The sequence below is a fragment of the Triturus cristatus genome, chromosome 11 (genome assembly GCF_964204655.1).
Source record: "Triturus cristatus chromosome 11, aTriCri1.1, whole genome shotgun sequence".
Classification (NCBI taxonomy): Eukaryota; Metazoa; Chordata; class Amphibia; order Caudata; family Salamandridae; genus Triturus; species Triturus cristatus.
Window position 1 is genome coordinate 1,156,988,290 of NC_140594.1, and position 21,314 is coordinate 1,157,009,603.

The window sequence follows — 21,314 nt, forward strand, 5'->3', positions numbered from 1 at the left end:
GTGCCAGGAGGAAGAGGATACTCCTACACAACCTAGGACCAGAAGGGATACGAGTGTTTCAAAATCTCACACCAACCACCAGACCTGTAGGGGACACAGACGTGTTCACCCATGCCATAGAAGATTTGGACAACCACTATCGACCGGCAGTGTGCACCTCCATCGACCGCTATAACTTCCAGCAGAGGAAGCAAGAAGCGGGGGAATCCGTAGATGACTACGTGGCGGCGCTGCGGAAGCTGGCGATGACGTGCAGGTATGGCGGACTGCAGGACGAATTCATCAAGGACCAGATCGTCATGCACACGACAAGCAAGTCAGTACAGGACAAACTATGGGCGAATGGCGATGCGACGCTGAACGAAGTGATCGCCATAGTGAAGAGAGCGGAGCTAACAAAACGATGTGCGGAAGCAGCCAAGAGAGAACCGGCCCCCAGACTCACAGTCAACAAGGTAGACGACGCGGACCACCAGACGCGGGGGAAACAAACGACGGGGGAGTACAGAGGAGCGGCCACAGGGAAACCAAGACCCGGACCGGCATGGAAACAAGGGAAAGGCGATGCCATGAAATGCTACAGGTGTGGCAGCTCGAACCATGCAGCGCACGACAAACGGTGCCCCGCGTTCAGAGCCAAGTGTGCGTTCTGCGGCCTAGTTGGCCATTACGAAAAGGTATGCCGCAGAAAAGGAAGACAGCAGGCGGTGAAGTTCGTGGCACAGGACGAGGGGGAAGACGCAGAAGACCGCGAAGAAGACGAAGAAGTCCTGTGTATTGAAGACCAGGTACTGGGCATAGAGGGGAGAAGAATGCGCAAACCCCAGTGCGACATGATCATAGGAGGCATACCCATCACCATCGTGGCGGACTCAGGATCTCCTTACACGATCATTCAACGTTCAGTATGGAACGAGAGGTTCAGACCCACGTGGGGCGCGCGACTAGAACCCCCCGACATTCGACCTGTTACTTACACAGGGGACCCAATCCCGATGGTAGGGTTCAAGACTATGAAGTTCCAGTTCAAGGAGCGGAGTGCGCTCTGCAAGCTGTACGTCGCGGAGAAGGGACCGTCAGTCCTGGGCTGGATGGACCAAGGAGTGTTGGGAATACAGCTGAACCCAGGAGGGGACACCCAGGTGATGGTGACTCTGGACGGAGAGGAGTCGACGGCAGAAAAATGGCGGAGCGGGCACCCGAAGGTCTTCGGCGGGAAGATTGGGAGACTGGAGAAGTTCTCCCACAAAATCGTCCTCAAAGAAAACGCCCGGCCGGTAGCGCACAAGGTACGGAACATCCCGATTGCGGTAAGGGAGGCGGTGCAACAGGAGCTCCTCCGATTGGAAGAAGGGGGAATCATTGAGCCCATTGACAGCGCGGAGTGGTTGGCACCATTGGTGGTGGCCATGAAACCGTCAGGCAAAGTGCGCCTCTGTGTGGACCTCAGGGAGTTGAACAAGTGCATAGTGGTGGAAAGGTTCCCCTTGCCACGCATTGAGGAAATGTTGGCCCGCACGAAAGGAGTGAAATGGTTCTCCACCATAGACTTGCAATCGGCATACCACCAGGTAGCACTACATCCGACAAGCAAAAAATTGACATCGTTCATCACACCGTTCGGCTGCTACCAATTCTGCCGCATGCCCTTTGGTCTCGCCTCGGCAGCGGCGGTGTTCCAGAAGCTAATGGCCCGCCTATTCAAAGACATTGAGGGAGTGCAATACTTTCAGGACGACATCCTAGTGATGGGGACGGAGCTGGAGGACCATGACAGGAAACTGTCGGCAGTATTGAAGATCCTGGAAGAGAAGGGCCTAACAGCAGAGTGGGAGAAGTGTCATTTTGGAATGACATCAGTCACCTACCTGGGACACGAGATCGGGGCGCAAGGAATAACGCCGAAGAGAGGGAACGTAAAAGCCATCTGCGAAGCACCGCCGCCCACCTCCAAGGAAGAAGTACGGTCGTTTCTAGGGATGGCAGAGTACTACAGTAAATTCGTCCACCACTTTGCCACAAAAACCCACCACATGAGGCAACTCACGAGGGACAAGACGGCGTTCATATGGACGGAGGAGACGCAAGAGGAGTTCGACACAGTGAAACGGGAAATTGGCGGAGCGATCCCGTTGCAAGGATTCGATCCCCAGGGGCGGTCAATATTGATGACGGACGCGAGTGAAAAGTGGCTGGGAGCGGTGCTCATGCAGGAGAGACCAGAAGGCGGCACGGAGACTATCAGCTTCGCGTCCCGGACGCTGACAGCATCGGAACAAAAGTTCAGCGTGATAGAGAAAGAAATGCTAGCGGTAGTGTGGGCCATGGCGAAGTATCGTCAGTTCCTGTGGGGAACCAGATTCCAGGTGAAGACAGATCACAAGCCTCTCATGAAAGTACTGACATCAGATGGCCATGCCAGTGCCACGCCCCGGATTGCGAAAATGACACTGAAACTCCTGGAGTACAGGTACGACGTGGAGTACATCCCGGGCTCCAGAAACAAAATAGCGGACTACCTCAGCAGGGCATCTGCGATGGACAGCGCCTCCGACGACAGGGAAGACGACGACGAGATGGTGGCTCTGACGGACGATCCGGAAAAAGCCATCAGCAGGCAGGAATGGAAGAACGCGTATGAGGCGGATGAGGACATGGAGGACGTCAAGACGTACATCGTGCGGGGATGGCCGGACAGAAGGAGACAAAGATCAAAAATCAGGCAGTTTTACGAGGTCAGAGAAGAGCTGTCGGTGGGCAACGACGGAGTGTTTGTCTACAGGGGTGACAGGGTGGTGCCACCGGAGAACATCGTACCCACCCTGCTAGCCATACTTCACGAAGGCCACCTGGGAATAGTGAAGACAAAGGCCAGGACAAAACAAACTTACAGTTGGCCAGGGATGGACACGCAGGTAGAGAGGCACGTGAAGGACTGTGCGCAGTGCCTAGGGGCGGACAAGACACTCAAACCAATGAGACCACCCTTAGGGAAATTCACAAACCCCAGCAACCCGTGGGAAGAGGTAGCAGTGGACATCCTGGGACCGATACTGGACGACCAGGGGATCCCCAAATATCTATGTGTACTAGTGGATAAATACTCGAAATGGCCAGAAGTGCACATCAATGAGATCATGGACACGGACGAGATACTACGCTTCCTCAAGGCGTTGTTCCTCCGGGAAGGCATACCCAGGAGCGTTATCAGCGACAATGGCCCCCAGTTCATCTCCGACAAGTGGGTCACGTTTGCGAACAGGAACGGCATAATACTCAAACACACCTCAATATACCACCCATCCAGCAATGGACAAGTAGAGAGGTTCAACAGGGTGCTGATGGGCTCCATACAGGCGGCCATCACAAGAGGCAAAGACTGGGAGAAAGAGGTGCTCAGCACGATATGGGCGTACCGCATCACCCCCACCGGTACGGGGTATAGTCCCTTCCAGATCTTACGGGGACGACAACCCTTTACCAGAGACAATGTGGCGTGGCAGGAGAAGACCATCACCAGCAAATGGTCTCCAGCGGTGGTGCAGCACAACCTGCAGAAGGCACAGCGCATCTATACGGAACACTACAACAGCCACAAGAGGACAAAAGAAACAGCGTTGGAAAAAGGGGAGTGGGTCAGAGTGAAGCTGGCAGTCCTTAAGCGGAAAGGTGAAAGCAAGTACTCACCACCCCTCAGAGTAGAAGAAGTGTATGACCGGGCGGCACTACTCAGTGACGGTAACGTGTGGTCACACGAGCGCATGGCCAAATGCAATAAGATCTTACAGTGGCCCCGAGAGTGCATGGAAGGGGAAACCCCGGCAGAAGGGCCGATAATGGACACAGAGTCATCCGAGGGAGGCCATGGAGAGGACACGAGCGGTGAGCAAGAGAGAGAGAGAGACAACTCAGGGAGAAGACCCTTGGGGGAGACCACTAGAGAAGAGGGCGAGGTAAAAGAGAGGGAGAGCCAGGGCTCTCCGAAAGGTACCGACGGAGGCCCGGTCGCAGAGGGAAGCCGAGAAGGACATTCCACTCCGGTAAGACACACCCGGGGGGGAAGAGCAGTGGTGAGACCATCCAGGTTCAGAGACTTTGAAATGGACTGACCTCCGGGTCGAGGACCTTGTGTGTGATATGAAAAGGGGGAGATATGTAGTGTCGCGGTCTAGTGGACGCGCGCACTACGTAATGATGTAGATGTGCGTAGCGACCGTTTGGACACTACTGCGCATGCGCGAAGTATAGCGCGCGAGCGAGAGACGCGATCGGAGCGTGTTGCCCGGCGCTCTCTCTGTAGGTAACTTATATAGTGTAATAAAGGTTCCTTTTTGCAGCAGAACGCTTCCTGAGAGTCTGTGGGGGAAAGTAACATACAGCCTGGCACCCAACAACATTACATGTCCCTTTCCCCGATTCATTTCCATGACCGTAAAGGTACGGAAAATCACCTTTTAAGAAATTGAGTGCGCCGCGTTAATAATGCCCAGGAACAGTGGCTCCCGCTCACACTGACAAACAGCGTCTCTGTTCGCCTCCGCGAGTGCCTACACAAGTAGCACCGCGTTTGCTCTTTAATAGAGTTCCAGAAGCCTTGTTCTTCCTCGAACCAAGAAGATGCCAGGCAGTGCTCACACGCACAGGGTGCTGGCGTCCACAGGTACATGTGAGAGTGTTTGTGTGTTTTTCTAATCACGCGATTGATTTCTCTCCCGTCTTCCGCTCTCTGTGGGAGCACCCTCCATGAGCATGCAGGCTGTTCACCCATTTGTGGGTACCTTCTGCAAAATGACGCTGCTTGGTATCTCGACCAGTTGTACTAGTTAAACCACCCCGGTGTCACCATATGCACCTTGTACCCTCTTTCCTTTTTTCTCTTTTAAAAAATAAAAGGCTAGCATTCCCCGCGCCACCATTTTACCTCATGGGGGCTGGTATATTTTTCCAACATTGCGATATAATCCCCAGTAATAAGACACATACATCATGTTTTAGGCTGTGTGTCGGTCCAATCGTGGCATAAAGAAGGTTCAAGCTGATTAGAAAATTGCAGACTTGGGGTGTAATACGTTCTCTATGAGGTACATGAGTTTGTAAATAGTACATTAAACTAGAGAGTTTCACTGGTCTTTTTCCCTTTCTTTCTCTCCCCTCTCTTAATCACATAGGTACCACAAGTGCTCCTATTCTAAAGATTCCTTTTGATAAAATTCCACCCTGATGAAGACCTTCGTCATAAGAGGTGGAAGCTAGAAGGCCGAAATGTGTTGGTAATACCCTCTAGAGAGGATTGCAAAAAGATCCTAGCAGTAAAGTTGGTCCCGGATTCAGACATTTTAGAGCCCACGGCGTATGGCACTTTACTAGGTTCTCGTTCGTAGTGCGACCCTCCTTTTTTGACCTGCGATATCGACACATCGTGAGGACATCAATGATAAAAGTCCCTGTAACGTCTATTTAGATAGGAGTGTGGCTTTGACTTTTTCTGAATTGAATAAGCTATGTTTGTAAATAGCAAAAACATGTTTTATGTCTGTAAATTGTACATATGTGTGTCTGTTGTAAATTTGCTATTTATGTATTGATTATGTTTTTGGTATACAATTTATAGAAGAATTTAGGTAAGAAAGGTATTCTCTATTAAGACCCACACAGGGCTCTCATGTCTTGGAGGAAAACAATTTCATAAAGTGTTTGAATGTATTAAGTTACAATCCAGGGAAAAATAATAAATTCACCTGGACTATAATTAAAATTTGAATTTATGGTGTCGGAGGTTTCATGTTTTTGCATATAAGTTTGGATTCCTACCTCTGTATCCCTGAACAGAATCATTCCCCTGTTTTTTATAGGATCTGTCACTTTCCCCAGCTCCATGAGGTTAACTACAGCAGGCAAAGGGAGGGAGGGAAAGGGAGAGAGAGAGAGAGAGAGAAAGAGAGGGAGGGAGGGAGAGGGAGAACCGATAGATGGAAAGAGAACTATTGGACGAGCAAACGAAGGGAGTAGGGCTGGTTTGGTGACGCATCCCTAGGGTGGCACAATGTGTGCTGCAGCCCCAGTGGACACGCTTCAGCCCTAATGTCCCAGGTACCAGGGGAACCATTTACTAGGGACTCGCAGGGGTGGCTGAATTTGAGCCAATCGCAGTTTTAGGAAAGAGATCTGGCGCTGGGAACCTGGTTAGCAGAGACCCAGTGAAATTTCATTCAAAATCGCATCAGGCAAAAAGTGGGGTCTAACCATGTCAAAAGAGGCGCGTTCCCACACCCCTTCAGACGTCTTGCTGTTCCATCAGCTTCAGGAAGGGCCATGGGTGGTGTGACAATGTTAGTTTTCTTTAATCTCGTTGGCCGGACTCTTTGGGGTCTGTACTGCACACCTTATTATCAAATGTTAAACTTCAGAAACCGTTTGATATTTTATTGATTCATTTTTACTTCAATATTGTTGATTCTTTCGTGATAAAAGATGTTGATGAATTAGAAGGTCATTTAAGTAAAGAGAGCAGAAAAAACAAGGAAATGTTGATTGTGGGTAGGGGATTTTAACCCTAACCTGTGCTCCTAAAATCACGATGAGCTGCGGTCCCTGGGGCGCCTCAAACACATGCAGAAGTTTGGTTTTCGTTCACGATTGCATCTCCCTGAACACAGATCCAGTCCCACCCTTTGCTGGTACAGGTCCTTGCACTACAATTGACCAGGTGATTTTTTATGGACGTAGTACCTATTTTTGAAACTTTTGAGGTGGTTACAAGTTGCGTAAGCGAACATAACCCGCTTCCCCTGCGATTGCCTATAGACCTTGTTAATAAAGACGCTCAGGTCACACACAGCAACATCGAATACACACGGAACAGGGGAATGCAAATTAAGTGGAACCAGGTTGACCGGGGTCTATTCACGAGAGATTTAGTGGCAAATAACTAGGCAAGAATTAACTCCACTTTAAAGCAAACTGGCTCCCCCGGGGACATTATCCAGGCATTCACCGTCTTGAGCGCGTACATTGCAACAAAGAACCAAGAGTAAACCTGTTGATCGAACTAGCCCAAGCTTGTATAATCAAGGCTGCCCTAATGCCCATGAACGTCTAAAGACGGCCCTTAGGAAACGTCCCTGGGATAAGCCTGAAACCTCTCAGGCCAAGAATTCCTACAAAGTAGCAGTGGTGGCTGGTAGGAAACGGGGGTAGCTGGGTGAGGGGAGGGGCAAAATAAAAATAAAAAACACTTAACTTTTGCCAGCCGTCGTTCCTCCCCTTCGTCCCTTCACACGCTGTCTTCTCTGTTTCGGTAGCGGAAGGAAGCCGGAAGCACACAGGCTCCCTCACCTAAGCTAATCACAATGCTGCAATGCCGGGGAGGCTGGGCATGTTCCTCACCAGGTTGTGCATTACAGGCTGGTGGAGATCATGCAAATTGCGCATGACCAAGGGGGCCAGCCTAGCAGTCAGGCGCACTTGGAGTGTGCAAACCACTCCTCCCTCCCTTGTAACCCCAGCCCATCCCTGTTCTAACCCAGCCCGTAGTGAAAAATAAAATGATAAAGAGGTTATCATTTTATATTTGCGCTGCACTGCTCTTAAAGCAGTGGGGCGACGCTCCTCTGCCTTAGCGGCCGCCACTGTACAGCGGCGATTGCAACCAGAAAGGCAGACATTAGGACCAAGGCCTGCGAAGACCTCTGGCTGCCAGCAACCTTCATGATCCCTGTGCCTTCTGGGAAGCTGTAAACGTTCCCTTTGTCTCAATCTATGAGAGGCTGCAGATAGACGCCGTTATCCCTGTGGACGCTCGGGTGGCACATCTGTCTAAGATTTGTGACCCTAGCAACACAACACAGACCGCTGTTTTGGGGTAAGAAATTCATTATGATCTTGAAGCGGTTTCCTGAAAAGCGGGGTCTTTCTGACACGCAGTTTGGGTTTCGCCCAGAGCTAGGCACTGTGGAGCAGAGTCCCAACCTCCATTCTCATTATGCAAAAATATGTTAAGGCAAAAAAGGGTGGCATACGCCTGGTCCTTATGGACCCAACGTGTGCATTTGACACCGTCCAACAGTCCAATGTCTGTTCATCATGGAAGAAATTAGAATAGATAGAGCTGTGGTTGATTTTCTTCTAAGGTTGTATACACATAAGAGCTGTGGTTAATTTACTGTGCAGGTTGCATGCACACAACAGCTGCGGTTGAATTGCTTCGAAGGTTCCATGCACACAAGCTGTGGTCGATATACTTCGCGGGTTGCATTCACACAAGAGCTGTGGTAGATTTACCTCTCAGGTTGCATGCACACGAGCTGTAGTTGATTTACTTTGCAGGTTGCATGCACACAAGAACTGTGGTTGATTTACTTCCCAGGTTGCATTCACACAAGAGCTGTGGTTGACTTACTTCACAGGTTGCATGCACACGAGCTGTGGGTGATTTACTTCACAGGTTGCATGCACACGAGCTGTGGGTGATTTACTTCACAGGTTGCATGCACACTAGCTGTGGGTGATTTACTTCGCAGGTTGCATGCACACAAGAGCTGTGGTTGATTTACTTTGCAGGTTGCATGCACACAAGAACTGTGGTTGATTTACTTCGCAGGTTGCATTCACGCAAGAGCTGTGGTTGACTCACTTCACAGGCTGCATGCACACGAGCTGTGGTTGATTTACTTCTCAGGATGCATGCACACAAGAGCTGTGGTTAATTTATTGTGCAGGTTGCATACAAACGATCTGTGGTTGAGGTCCTTCTTAGGTTGCATGCACACAAGAACTCATGTTAAATTACTGTGCAGGTTGCATGCACACAAACTGTGGTTGATTTTACTTCACAGGTCGCATGCAGACAAGAGCTGTGGTTGATTCACTGCGCAGGTTGCTTGCACACAAGATCTGTGGTTGATTTATTATGCAGGTTTACTTCCCAGACTGCATGCACAGCAGAGCTGTGGTTGAATTACTTCTCAGGTTGCATGCACACGAGCTGTGATTGATCTACTTCGCAGGTTGCATGTACACAAGAGCTGTGGTTGATTTACTTCTCAGGTTCCATGCACACAAGAGCAGTGGTTTGTTTAATTAGGTTGCCTGCACACAAAAACTGTGGTTGATTTACTTCCCAGGTTGCATTCACACAAGAGCTGTGGTTGACTTACTTCACAGGTTGCATGCACACGAGCTGTGGGTGATTTACTTCACAGGTTGCATGCACACGAGCTGTGGGTGGTTTACTTCGCAGGTTGCATGCACACAAGAGCTGTGGTTGATTTACTTTGCAGGTTGCATTCACGCAAGAGCTGTGGTTGACTCACTTCACAGGCTGCATGCACACGAGCTGTGGTTCATTTACTTCTCAGGATGCATGCACACAAGAGCTGTGGTTGATTTACTTTGCATGTTGCAGGCACATGAGCTGTGGTTGATTTAGTTTGCAGGTTGCATGCACACGAGCTGTGGGTGATTTACTTTGCAGATTGCATGCACACGAGCTGTGGTTGATTTACTGCACAGATTTCATGCACACTAGAGCTATGGTTGATTTACTTTGTAGGTTGCATGCACACGAGCTGTGGTTGATTTACTTCCAGGTTGCATGCACACAAGAGCTGTGGTTGATTTACTTCCAGGTTGCATGCACACAAGAGCTGTGGTTGATTTACTTTGCATGTTGCAGGCACATGAGCTGTGGTTGATTTAGTTTGCAGGTTGCATGCACCCAAGAGCTGTGGTTGATTTACTTTGCAGGTTGCATGTACACACGAGCTGTGGTTGATTTACTGCACAGATTTCATGCACACTAGAGCTATGGTTGATTTACTTGGTAGGTTGCATGCACACGAGCTGTGGTTGATTTACTTTGCAGGTTGCGTGCACTTGAGCTGTGGTTGATTTACTGCGCAAGTTGCGTGCACACACCTAAACCAAGATCCTATTCAGTCTCACCCAAAATTAACTCTGTTTTTGGGGTCTGCCAAGGTTGTGTACTGGCCCCCTTTCTCTTCCTTTTATACACTAATGACCTAGAAGAGTATCTGGTTATAGAAGTGAAGATCTCCCCAAGGTTGACTACCGTTTGGCACCAGTACTGTTGTACGCGGATGACGGTATTCATAGCCAGTTCTGCCAATGGGTTACAGATCCACCCGGTGCCTTTAAAGTCTTTATGGATGAACTGGGCCTTAAGACAAACCCAGCAAAGTCATTTACAATGAAGTGTGGATTTAGGCTCTCGAAATCACCGATCTTTGGGCTGTCCGGGGCAGAGAGGATTCCAGTCCTGAATTTCACTTACTTCAGAATCCTGTTTGACTCTGCTTTTATTTTGGAAGTTTTTCATGCAAATTAGAGTCCTACAGTTTCAGAGATCTTTTAAGGCCTTTTTTCGATTTGCTAAACTTGGGCACAGGGGGCGTGGTCCGGCCACGCAGGAAGATGGCCGCCTGAACGAGGAGCTCCGCTTCGGCATGAACTCCTGACGGAGGCGGTGCTCTCCGCAGCACTGCCGAGACTACGACAGTGACGATCTTGCAGACCCAAACGAGGCGGCTATAACCGGTCCGAATTTCAGGACCAAATGGGCTCTTTTTAAGGTTCGCTTTTGTTCAAGGATACCCTGAACTGGCAAGCGTGCATTCGGCCCTTTGACGCAGTAAAGCCCCGGCTCTTGCGTGGCTGGTGCTCCGCGGCTGCTGCCTTCACGAGGGAACTCTGGCATCGCGCATTCCGGTCTTGAGGAGAAAACACACTTCCGGGCTCCGGTTCTTCTGAAATGGTAAGAACTGTCGGCGCCTCTTACAAAATTCTTTAACTACCATTTGGAAACCTCTATAAGTGGAGAATTAGAGAATAACGCTTTCCGTCATTATTCCTGTTACCTCAGTATAAAGACTGCATGACTGGAGCTCCTCGTTATAGTACGCTTACAGTCTTCCCCTGATGTTTGATTGTGGTCATTATACATCTTGAACGGAGTTATTTCTTCTAGTTTCATGTCGCTATTTTTCTAATAACTGCATAATAACGTGAGGTGAAACTTTCTGTGACGCATTACGCGCCAAGCGTCAAGTACCAAGTGTTTTGAGCATTCTGTCAGCCTTGCACTGCATCTTCAAGTGGCCTTCATGAGGTCCTGTACAACACACTGAAGGGCGGAATACTTCCCTCCCTGCTGATCAATATGAACTGCTACGTTTGTATGCTGATATTGTTTAAACAGCTTTTGAAGTGTGGTGTGTGAAGGAGATTTCTGAGACACTTTACGCGCCAAATATTTCAAGTAATCCTGTCCGCCTTGCAGTGAATCTTCAAGACACCTTTCATGACCATGTATACCATATAATAAAGGTCTGACAACTTCCCTAACTGCTGATACCTGTACCTTGGTGAGCTTACATGCTGATATCAACATCCCTGGTGTGAAGGGGAATTTCAGCGACATATTACATGCCAAGTGTCGAGTGTTCCAGATATCCTCTCAACCTTACAGTGAATTTTCAAGAGACTTTTTCAGAACACCTCATACAGCGTAATAAAGGACAAAATAGTTATCTATGACCTGATACGCCTGTTTTTATCATAGCCTCATCAATAGAATGTGACAAAATACAAAGTCTCAACGTTGCATAAGGATAGTGTTACAGGGAAGTGCTGTGATTAAACACATCTGAGAGATAACCGCTCTTTCATGTGACTGAATTCTTGCTGCATTATTGAAAAACTTAGGCGTAAGTAATTCTTTGGTCTACTAACTACGTTCTCGCTTCACGAATGTCTAATCACAAGAACGGAAACAAATCCTCCAAGCAACCCCTTTTTCCAGAGGTACTCAAACAATCACGCATTATGTTTGCGAAAGGCTCAGTTTTACCAGCATCTAAACCATCCTTGGTCGCCTCAACCGAGTTATCAGTGGAAATTTTGAATCTTTTTGCAAGAAATTGCGCCAATCCGCTCTCATTTGACAGATATGGACGCTAACATCTCTTCTCTCACGACAGAGACCAAATCAATTAGAACAGATATTGTACAATTTCATACCAAAGCGGAAGGGTTGGACCAACGGTTAATTATAATAGAAGCCAGACTTGATTCAGTACAAAGCAGGGATCAAGACTTATTACTTCTTCGCAGCAAGCTTGTTGACTTGGAAGATCGAAACAGAAGGGATAATGTTCAATTTTTCGGCTTCCCAGAAAATATTGAGGGCCAGAATGCTCGAACATTCTTTTGTAATGTCCTTCCCAAGCTACTTGATATTACCTTTGAACCTTTGTTGGAAATTCAGCGTGCCCATCGAGTTGGCCCGCCACACAGACACCCAGATTCTCGTCCAAGACCCCTAATCGCCTGCTTTTTATGACATGACCAAGTACGACAGATATTAATTGCAGCGCACACCCAAGGCTCCTACATCTACGATGGTCAAGAAATCCGCATGGCCGCTGACTTCTCGAAAGAGACTAATGAAAGGAGAAAGGCTATGATTATTAATACATTTTGATATTTTTTGCATGTTTGACTGTGGCATGCCTTTGTCAATAGGCCAGCTTCTTGGGTGTCTATATATCTGCGATGTAGAGCACAATTTAATCAATATAGGTAGAGAATTTTTGTATGAGTAATTTCTATCTATGAGACCTCAACTAAGGAAAATGGACATCAAATATGGTTTGTTTGACCTAGCTCGTTTCTGTATCGCCAAAAATGGCGAATCGAAAGATTTTTATAATCCTGAAGATCTACAAAACTTTCTGGATAGTATTTCACTTCAGGACATGGACATACAGCATACTCCCTGTTGATCAGTCTATCTCAAGCTCTACATTTTCTCAACAGCTTCCCGACAATCGACATGACAGCATCAGTGAAGTTAGTCATCATGGCGGAGACATTGAACGAACAAACCGTACCCATGAGAACACAGCTTCTGCCTTACAGACAGTATCTACCTTCACACAAGACCACCATAGGAATAAATCCCGATCTCCTTTAAAATCTGTCTCAGATGGAGAATAGGCTTTGATGTTATCTTTTTTTATTACAGCCATGATCTTTGATAACGTCTTTTTCGTGAATTTCTTGAAGTTCCTCACATCAGAGACTAGCTAACATGGGTTTTTTTATGCTTCCATGGTCAATAGCCTCCGCTTTCTGCACAGATGAGTATTATCCACATTCTTTATGTATACACTGTTATTATACTTTAGATTGTATTTATAACTACATCTACATTTATATTCTATTTAAGATTTATTAACATATTTATTGGCTAAGATTTACAGCGGTTACAAAATGATGTGACATCCAATATATTTGGCAGTATGAGTAACAAGGGAACCCGATGAAGGTAGCTTTGGACCTCGGGTAATTACGTATTTTTAAAGAACAAAGGTCCTTAGCTTAAACAAAAATAATGTAACTGTCTACACAGAGACTTAGATAAGACCTATGTATATTCTTCCAGTGTCCAGCCGGACAAAGGAACATTTATTTTGAAAATAGCAAAAGTTTTATAAACGAGATAAAGGTGCACGAAGGCAATGAAACAAGGGCACAGTCCTGTACCGAGTTTACAACAAGGAAATGGGAAGAGGAAAGGAATGACAGGCAAAGACTTTGGGAGCAAACAAGGAGGCTTACAATACAATAAAGAACTCAAGTAAGCTCAGACCAACAGAAACCACAATACATTTTTCACAGTGGATAAATTGTGGTAGTGTTATGTAAAGTCGACGTTTCGATCCCTAGCTCCTAATACAGTGGGATCCTCCTCAGGACTATGATTTAAAATGTTGCCTGATATGAGTTAGACACCTTCAATGAGGTAGTGGAGTACGGTGCGTCGTCGTGATGGCGCGGGGCGTGTGCACTGGTACTAGATCTTCAGATGACCATCAAATGGCAAGGAGGTGGAGGTGGTGATAAACTGCATTCATCCTTAAAATCTACCTCCGTTGAGGAATAATCTTTAATAAGGTTCACTTTCATAACAGATATAATTATACTCATTACTATTTACATAAATATTTTCAAATTCCTTACGTTAAGAGGTTGATCAATATATTTCTCTTATTTTTTAAATATTTAGACAGCTGAATGTAATCTATCTTGTATATTTATGGCTGGTATTATTTATTATATAACCGCATCTAAGCTTATATTATCAAATGTTACGTTATGTTATAACATATACTATCTGTAGTTACATACTCATAACATGTTTCAATTTCCTGAACTTATATTTATGTACTGTTGATTTGATGCATGATTTAATGTCGATATTATACATATTTGGGTCTTCAAACTTTTAATTCATTTTAAAATTTCTCCCAAATAGTCTCAGTTAAGGTTTATAGTCTCCTGAGGTAGTTCTTACCCGTGGTGGTGCTCTAGTGAGCCCAGACCTGCGGTTAAAAGTTTAGAGGTAAACTAACTTTATAGATGTTTTACTTTGCTTCTCTTGATATCCTTTCTCTAGGAATTTTCTTTCACCTTTTGTCATTTCAACTCCTATTGTTTTATTCGAAACTCTATAAGTGCTATATTGTTTATTTTCTTCTGCTTTCCTGCCACATCTTTGATCAATAAGTCAATTTTTACATTGGATCTTAAATTTCTTAACTTTATGTAAAGCTCTTACCCTCCTACATTTGCTCATCAAAACTTTACAAAATACTGATATATATATATATATATATATATATATATATATATATATATATATATATATATATATATATGCATGGCTAACACACGTCCTTTACGTGTCATATCCTGGAATGTTCATGGTTTAACGCATTATATAAAATCGAAAAAAGTACTCTTATTTACAATCAAAAAAGGTTGATGTAGCTTTACTTCAAGAAACACATCTTGATATGCTAGAATCTAGCAAACTATGCGGAGAATGGTTAGGAAAAGTGTTTTACAGCAGTAAATATGATGGAAGACCTTCAGATACATGTCCCATACGTAAATGTGGTGTGGTAATTCTTATTCACAAATCTCTTACACTTACGACATCAAAAACATGGGAAGACCCAGATGGAAGATATGTGTTCGTCAAACTACGCATTGGAGACTCTCATTTCTGTGTGGGGTCTGTTTATGCCTCGACAGGTGTGGAAAAAATCATTTCTTCTTCATTTGAACCGCTTACTATCCGAGATAAAAGCTTCACAATTTCTCATCGGAGGAGACTGGAATCTAGCGGGAGATCCAGTTTTGGATAGAACAGGACCTTTTGACAAAAATACTGCACCGGGCAGAGCCCTTTCGAGTGACATTATTGATGATAATCTTCTGATAGATCACTGGCGTCTTTCTCATCGACTGATATTGCGTACACATTTATGTCTTCCACCCATGGAACTCTTTCCGGACTTGATTATTTTTTTTATTTCTCAGAGAGTAGTTCAACTAGTACAAGAATCTCATATATTGGAATCATCAATATCTGATCATTCCCTGGTCCTCTTATCCCTACAAACAGGATTGCCCAAGCCGGGGCGTAAACCTTGGCGGATGAATATCCAACGTCATTAAACCCCTAAGGGTAAGTTACAATTGAGAACTCTTCTTCAATACTATCTTTCCAATAATCATGGGTCTGTGGACTCCGGTAGAATCCTATGGGCTGCAGCTAAAGCTACCATCCGGGGTCCACTCATGAAAGATGCAGCGCAGGCCAACAGGCAAAGTGCTATTCGACAGAAGGAGTTGGAACATGATATTGAGACATTTACCTGATTATATACTATAAAACCTACGTTACAACATCGCAAATCACTGGCGCAAGCCTGCATGGCACTAAACAATCTCTTTACGTCCAAAGCTGAATATACTTTACAAAAAATGAAAGGGAGGCATTACGAACAGGGGGAAAAGGCAGGGAGACTCTTAGCGGCTCAACTGCGACAAAGGGAAGCTGCCATGGCTATACCAGCCATAAGATCTTCTGAGGGGAATTTGTTAACTTGTCCTCAAGATATTGTTAAAGAATTTGCTTTTTATTACAAATCCTTATACACCCCAGGAGTTCAGTTAGATCACACGAAGATCTATTTTCTCTCTGAAGTGGGATTGCCTTGCCTTTCTGAAGAGGGCAGAGCGCTTCTTGAGGGAGAGATAACTAAACTCCCATATCATAAAGCTCCAGGTGAAGATGGCTTCCCAGCAGAATTTTATCGTTGGTCCGGTGAAAAAATAATAGATACCCTACATGCGCTTTTCAGGAAGCAGATAGTAAAGCTTCTTTAGGGTGTATTTCTAATAAAGCAGTAATAGCGGTTCTACCAAAACGAGGGAAAGATCCCTTACTCTGTAGCAGTTATCACCCCATATCGCTTCTTAATAGTAATATTAAACTTTTAGCCAGCATCCTTGCTTCTCGTCTTCGCAAAGTCTCACCCTCCTTAATTCATCACACTCAGGTGGGATTCGTACCTGGCAGTCCATCAAGGAATCATTTACGCACCCTGGTGCACACACTCCATTCTGCCAGATCTCTTCAGGAAGTTGATTTGGTGCTGTCGCTTGATGCCGAAAAGTTATTTGATCGAGTGGAGTGGCCATATCTCTTTAAAGTTCTAGAGAAATTTGGTTTGAGAACCAAATTCATAGATAAAATTAGATTACTACACCAACATCCTATTGCTCAAGGTAATTGTGGCAGTTTCTTCTCAGATTCATTTCCAATTTGCAGAGAAACTAGTCAGGGTTTCCCACTTTCTCCCCTTCTATTTCTCTTAGCTTTAGAACCCCTAGCAGCAGCAATTTGCCAATCAGAAAATATAGTAGCCATTCCTCTCCCAGTGGGTGACTCGAAAATGTACCTTTATGCTGATGACATTCTACTTACTGTCACTGATTTGTCTCGGTCTCTACCATCATTGCTTAAAATCATTGAAGATTTCTCCTCCTTTTCCGGATACAAAATTAATTGGGATAAGTGCGAAGCACTTCCTATATCAGACAGAACCACAAAAGTAGCTATACAAGGTTTTCCCTTTCATTGGCAACAATCACGGTTAAAATACCTGGGCATTTTGGTAAATACAGGTACAGAAGGGATGGTTGGAGATACTTTAGGCCCTTTAGTTACCCAGATGCAACATGATTTTGAAAAATGGAAGATAATGGGATTATCTTTATGGGGTAGAGTTCAAGCTGTTAAAATGGTCACACTTTCACGCTTCATTTACACTCTTGGGATGCTTCCTTTTCACATTCCTTTATCCACATCACGCCTCATAGACTCTAAGATAAAATCCTTTATTTGGGGATCTATGAAACCTCGCTTAGCTATGAATAAATTGAAAGCGCATCATTCTCAAGGGGGTTTGAGACTTCCATCCATCGAGCACTATACTTTGGCATTATAACTATCTCAAATAACGCACATGTTAACTGAAAATTCCAAAACACCACAATGGGTATTTGTAGAAAGACATTTGTAATCCACAGAAATGGGTCTTCATGTCCTTTATGGGATAGGCACAATTCGCATTGACTCACATAATCCGCTACTGGCTGCAATGTGCAGAACATGGCAGAGAGCACACCGTTTACTAGGATTTAATCCTCGTATTCATGATAAAGCCCCAATTTAGAACAACACAGGTCTACGTATTAAAGGGAAAACTCTATCCTGGCCACATTGGATATCAGTAGGCATTCTTACTTTGGATCAGCTCTTACACAATGGTGATCTCAAATCTTTTGCACAATTGACGGATGAATTTGGTCTCCCATTGCATCAAGTGGCGAATTATATCCAACTCAACACATGTCTTAATAAAATCCTGGGATCACATCCACGGTTATTGCAAACCTCACCAGTAGTGTCTTATTTACATTCTTTGGGGAAACATAAGGGAGTTACATCTGGTTCATACAAATTATTCACATCAAACTTATTTTCACAACCCTTTACAAGTGATCTTCGTACCAAATGGCAAACACGTTTATCGGTCTCCTATGCAGACCAGGAATGGATAGACTTGTTGGAAAAGTTAGACAAAGGAGCCTAAGAAGCTCAACTGAAATTTTGTCTGTTTAAAATTTTACAGGATTGGCATTGGTCTCCGGTAAAGCAGCACAAAGCAGGATTACTTCCACATTCTAACTGCTGGAGATGTGATGCACCTGGCTGTGACATTGTTCACATTCTTTGCACCTGCCCTGTGGTTCAATCCTTTTGGTCTTATATAGGTCAGACTTTGCATAACACCATGCTTTCCGTTAACACCGACCACCATTTCTTCTGCATGATTTACGAAAATCCCAATCTTTTTCTAAACCGCAATGCCGTCTTTTACATACCGCATTGGCTACAGCTAAAATATGTATATTAAGACAATGGGAATCTCAAGAATTCTGGTTAGTAGCCATGATTCAAACTGCCTCATATGAAAGAGTTATTTATAATTTACATGATCAAATAGACCTCTTTACTCAAGTCTGGACCCCTTTTTTGCAAACTGATGATGTCTCTGTAAGAAGCACTATTGTCAATCCTATACTGAATACTACAGGAAACTAATTTCTTTACACCTCATTTCCTCTTTCAGTTGTGTTGGTAAAGATTGATACCATAATTGACATAGTTGGGCGTTTTTAACTTGAATCGTATAATTGCACAATCGTTTCATAAGGGATAATGTATATCCTAAATGATTCTATTTTACTGTTACTATACTGTTACTCTATCTACATCTAATCTTTTTATTTATACTCTTGATGTATGATACAATGTAATTCACAATTTTAATAACTTAATATTTTAATAATTCAATCATTTTATTCCATTTTGCATCATCTTGTCAGATCTTTTTCCTCAATTATTTAATTCTTTATTCCTCCTTATTGAAAGTTATAGGAATAATAATTCTATTTTGTGCTCATTCTCCCATTCAGATTCCGATTCTGCGCATAGATCCATTAATGTATTACTTAATTTGTGCTAAAATGAATTTGTTTGTTCATTTATCACTTTATTTGATTTAATGATATATATTCCTTATTGGAATAATTCACTTATCTTCTATACATTTATTGGTGTATTATTTTGTTTGTCCTCGGACATTTATGTATTGTATTTATGAAATGCTAATAAAATATTTCAACACAAAAAAACAAAACCGGCACAAACCTGCAAAAGAGCGAGTCCACATTTTTAAAAACAAGAGCCTCTCTATTGGCCCTTTCGTAGCGGGAGTGTGGGGTTACGCCAATGGTGCCTTCTCACAGAAAGTGGAAAACAAATTTTCAAGGCGGCTTCTGGCTGTGCCCCATATGGCACCTACAAGCTTCCGTCACACCAAAGTGGGTCTCGGCTTCATAGAAGACCATGATAGATGGCGACCCCCAGTTACTGTGGCTTGGATTAAGGAGGGACTCTGAGGCACACTGTTACAGACCCATATTCCCATATTGTCTAATTGTCAACGCTCTAGATGATACAAGACATCCTGTGGTTGTTTTATGTAAAATAAAGTTTTAATTATCTAGGGATACCAGAGCTCTTCTCGTACCCGGAGAACTCTGCACATTTGATCCCCTCTGTAGTTACAATGAATTGTTTTACAGACCATGTTTGTCTGGGCCCCTGGCAAGTGTGGCTAGAAGGGCCACTGGAATCATCTCCTGGAATTGAATTATGAGCCCTCTGCCAGCATCAGACCTGTGGCTCCACCTTATTACCAATGAGTGGCCCGGACTTCCATTACTTCGCCTCCTGTTGGCCTGTCCCACCCAAGGGGCGTGGTTTGCATCGCTCCCCCCGCGCCCCTCTGATGGTAGCTCTGCAAAAAGCACACTGCACTTTACTCTGTATCTGCTGTGCGCGGGAGACGCCTCCTCCTCCCAATTCTGCGTGAATGCAGGACAAGATCGCGTACGATGGCTTTTGCATTCTTACAGCTCCTCGGGATCTCCGAGACCGAATTCGTTTTATAAAAAGTGCCTTATTGATTAGGAAGTAGAGATATTGAGTGTGCAGGTCTCGTAGGAGTTCATTGTTCTTTGTAATGTAAACTTAACTGCAAATTTTGATATATGCACCATTTAATTTACTTTATTTTCTGTTTTGAATTGTTTTTATACTTGTGTATTTATGTCTTTACTACACACTTTTATGGCTCACTGTAGATGAATAAAGCATTATCGACTGACTGACCGAGCCCTAAGTGGGTAGTAGTAGTAGCTGTTATTTCCAGCGCTTAGGAATAGTTGAATATCGGTCTGCTTGTGAGCTATATCTAACTCCTGCCCCCTCCTTCAGCCTCGCAATCGCTTTCTGATGCCCCAAATTTGTCATTATGTCTCTCAATTTTTATCTTGTTGCTCTTTGTATATTCTATTCATGTAAAAATGCGAAAATAGTTTTGAAGCTTTTCCTGTATTTTGAATTAGTATGTATGCATGTGCTATTTGTGTGGCCAAACCTAGCTGAAAGTCAGTGGGGAAAAAAAAAAAGTGACTTTTTTTACTATTTCAAATTTTCTTTATTTGATTTTCTGTCTTTTCATTTTATACTTCATTTAAGATGCATTTCTATATTTTGCCAAACAAGCTTATATTCATGAATATAGGCTAGGAAACTGTATTAACCCTGTTTTTCTTTGTCTTTGCAGTTGCTCATAAATGGGACCGTGTTCGCCAGAATGTCTCCTGGACAGAAGTCCAGTTTGGTTGAAGAATTTCAAAAACTCGAGTAAGCTTAAGATATTAACAGATTATGGTATTTGACCTAAGATCTCTGTGCATACACTACTCCAGACCTGCTCACACAAGACTAAACTATGACACTGGTCCAGAGCAATCCAAGTCCATCTGGAACCGATGCAGCAGTGTAGCGCCTTGAATCCTAAGCAGTGTCCCTTTGTATTTGCAGTAGTGTAGTGCCTTGAATCCTAAGCAGTGTCCCTTTGTATTTGCAGTAGTGTTAGCAGGAAGTGTGAGATCCTTATTATAAAGTTCCTCAGTTTACTTTAGCAAATGCACCAAACGTGACACGGAACACAGCGGCTCACCGGAGCCCGTCACCCTGGACAGCAGGTCTCGGAGGCTTGTGAGCTGCTTTCGGGTGGAGATAATTCAATATGGCTTTTGGTGACTTCACACCCTTCCTTCATCCATAACCCAAACTGAGCACCACCAGCATCAAACACAAACCCTCAAAGTCTCAACCAGAGACAATACTAGAAATCTCCACCATGCCGCTGCACACAATAGCCTTATGCCCAGGCAAATCCGTAAGGGGTTGTCAAGAACCTTGATCTCCACCGATGGGTCATACACGATGCGATCTAGTG

The 21,314-nt window shown here is 44.5% G+C and overlaps 1 protein-coding gene across 1 annotated transcript in view; it reads left to right on the forward strand.

Annotated features, from left to right (window-relative positions):
- LOC146788628 (putative cation-transporting ATPase 13A4) overlaps nt 1-21,314 on the forward strand; it is a 633,494-nt gene that overhangs the window by 550,066 nt on the left and 62,114 nt on the right. Inside the window, exon 21 of the mRNA XM_085635802.1 lies at nt 20,634-20,713. Within this exon, the coding sequence (XP_085491928.1) occupies nt 20,634-20,713 (80 nt within the window). The remainder of the gene's footprint in view (nt 1-20,633; nt 20,714-21,314) is intronic.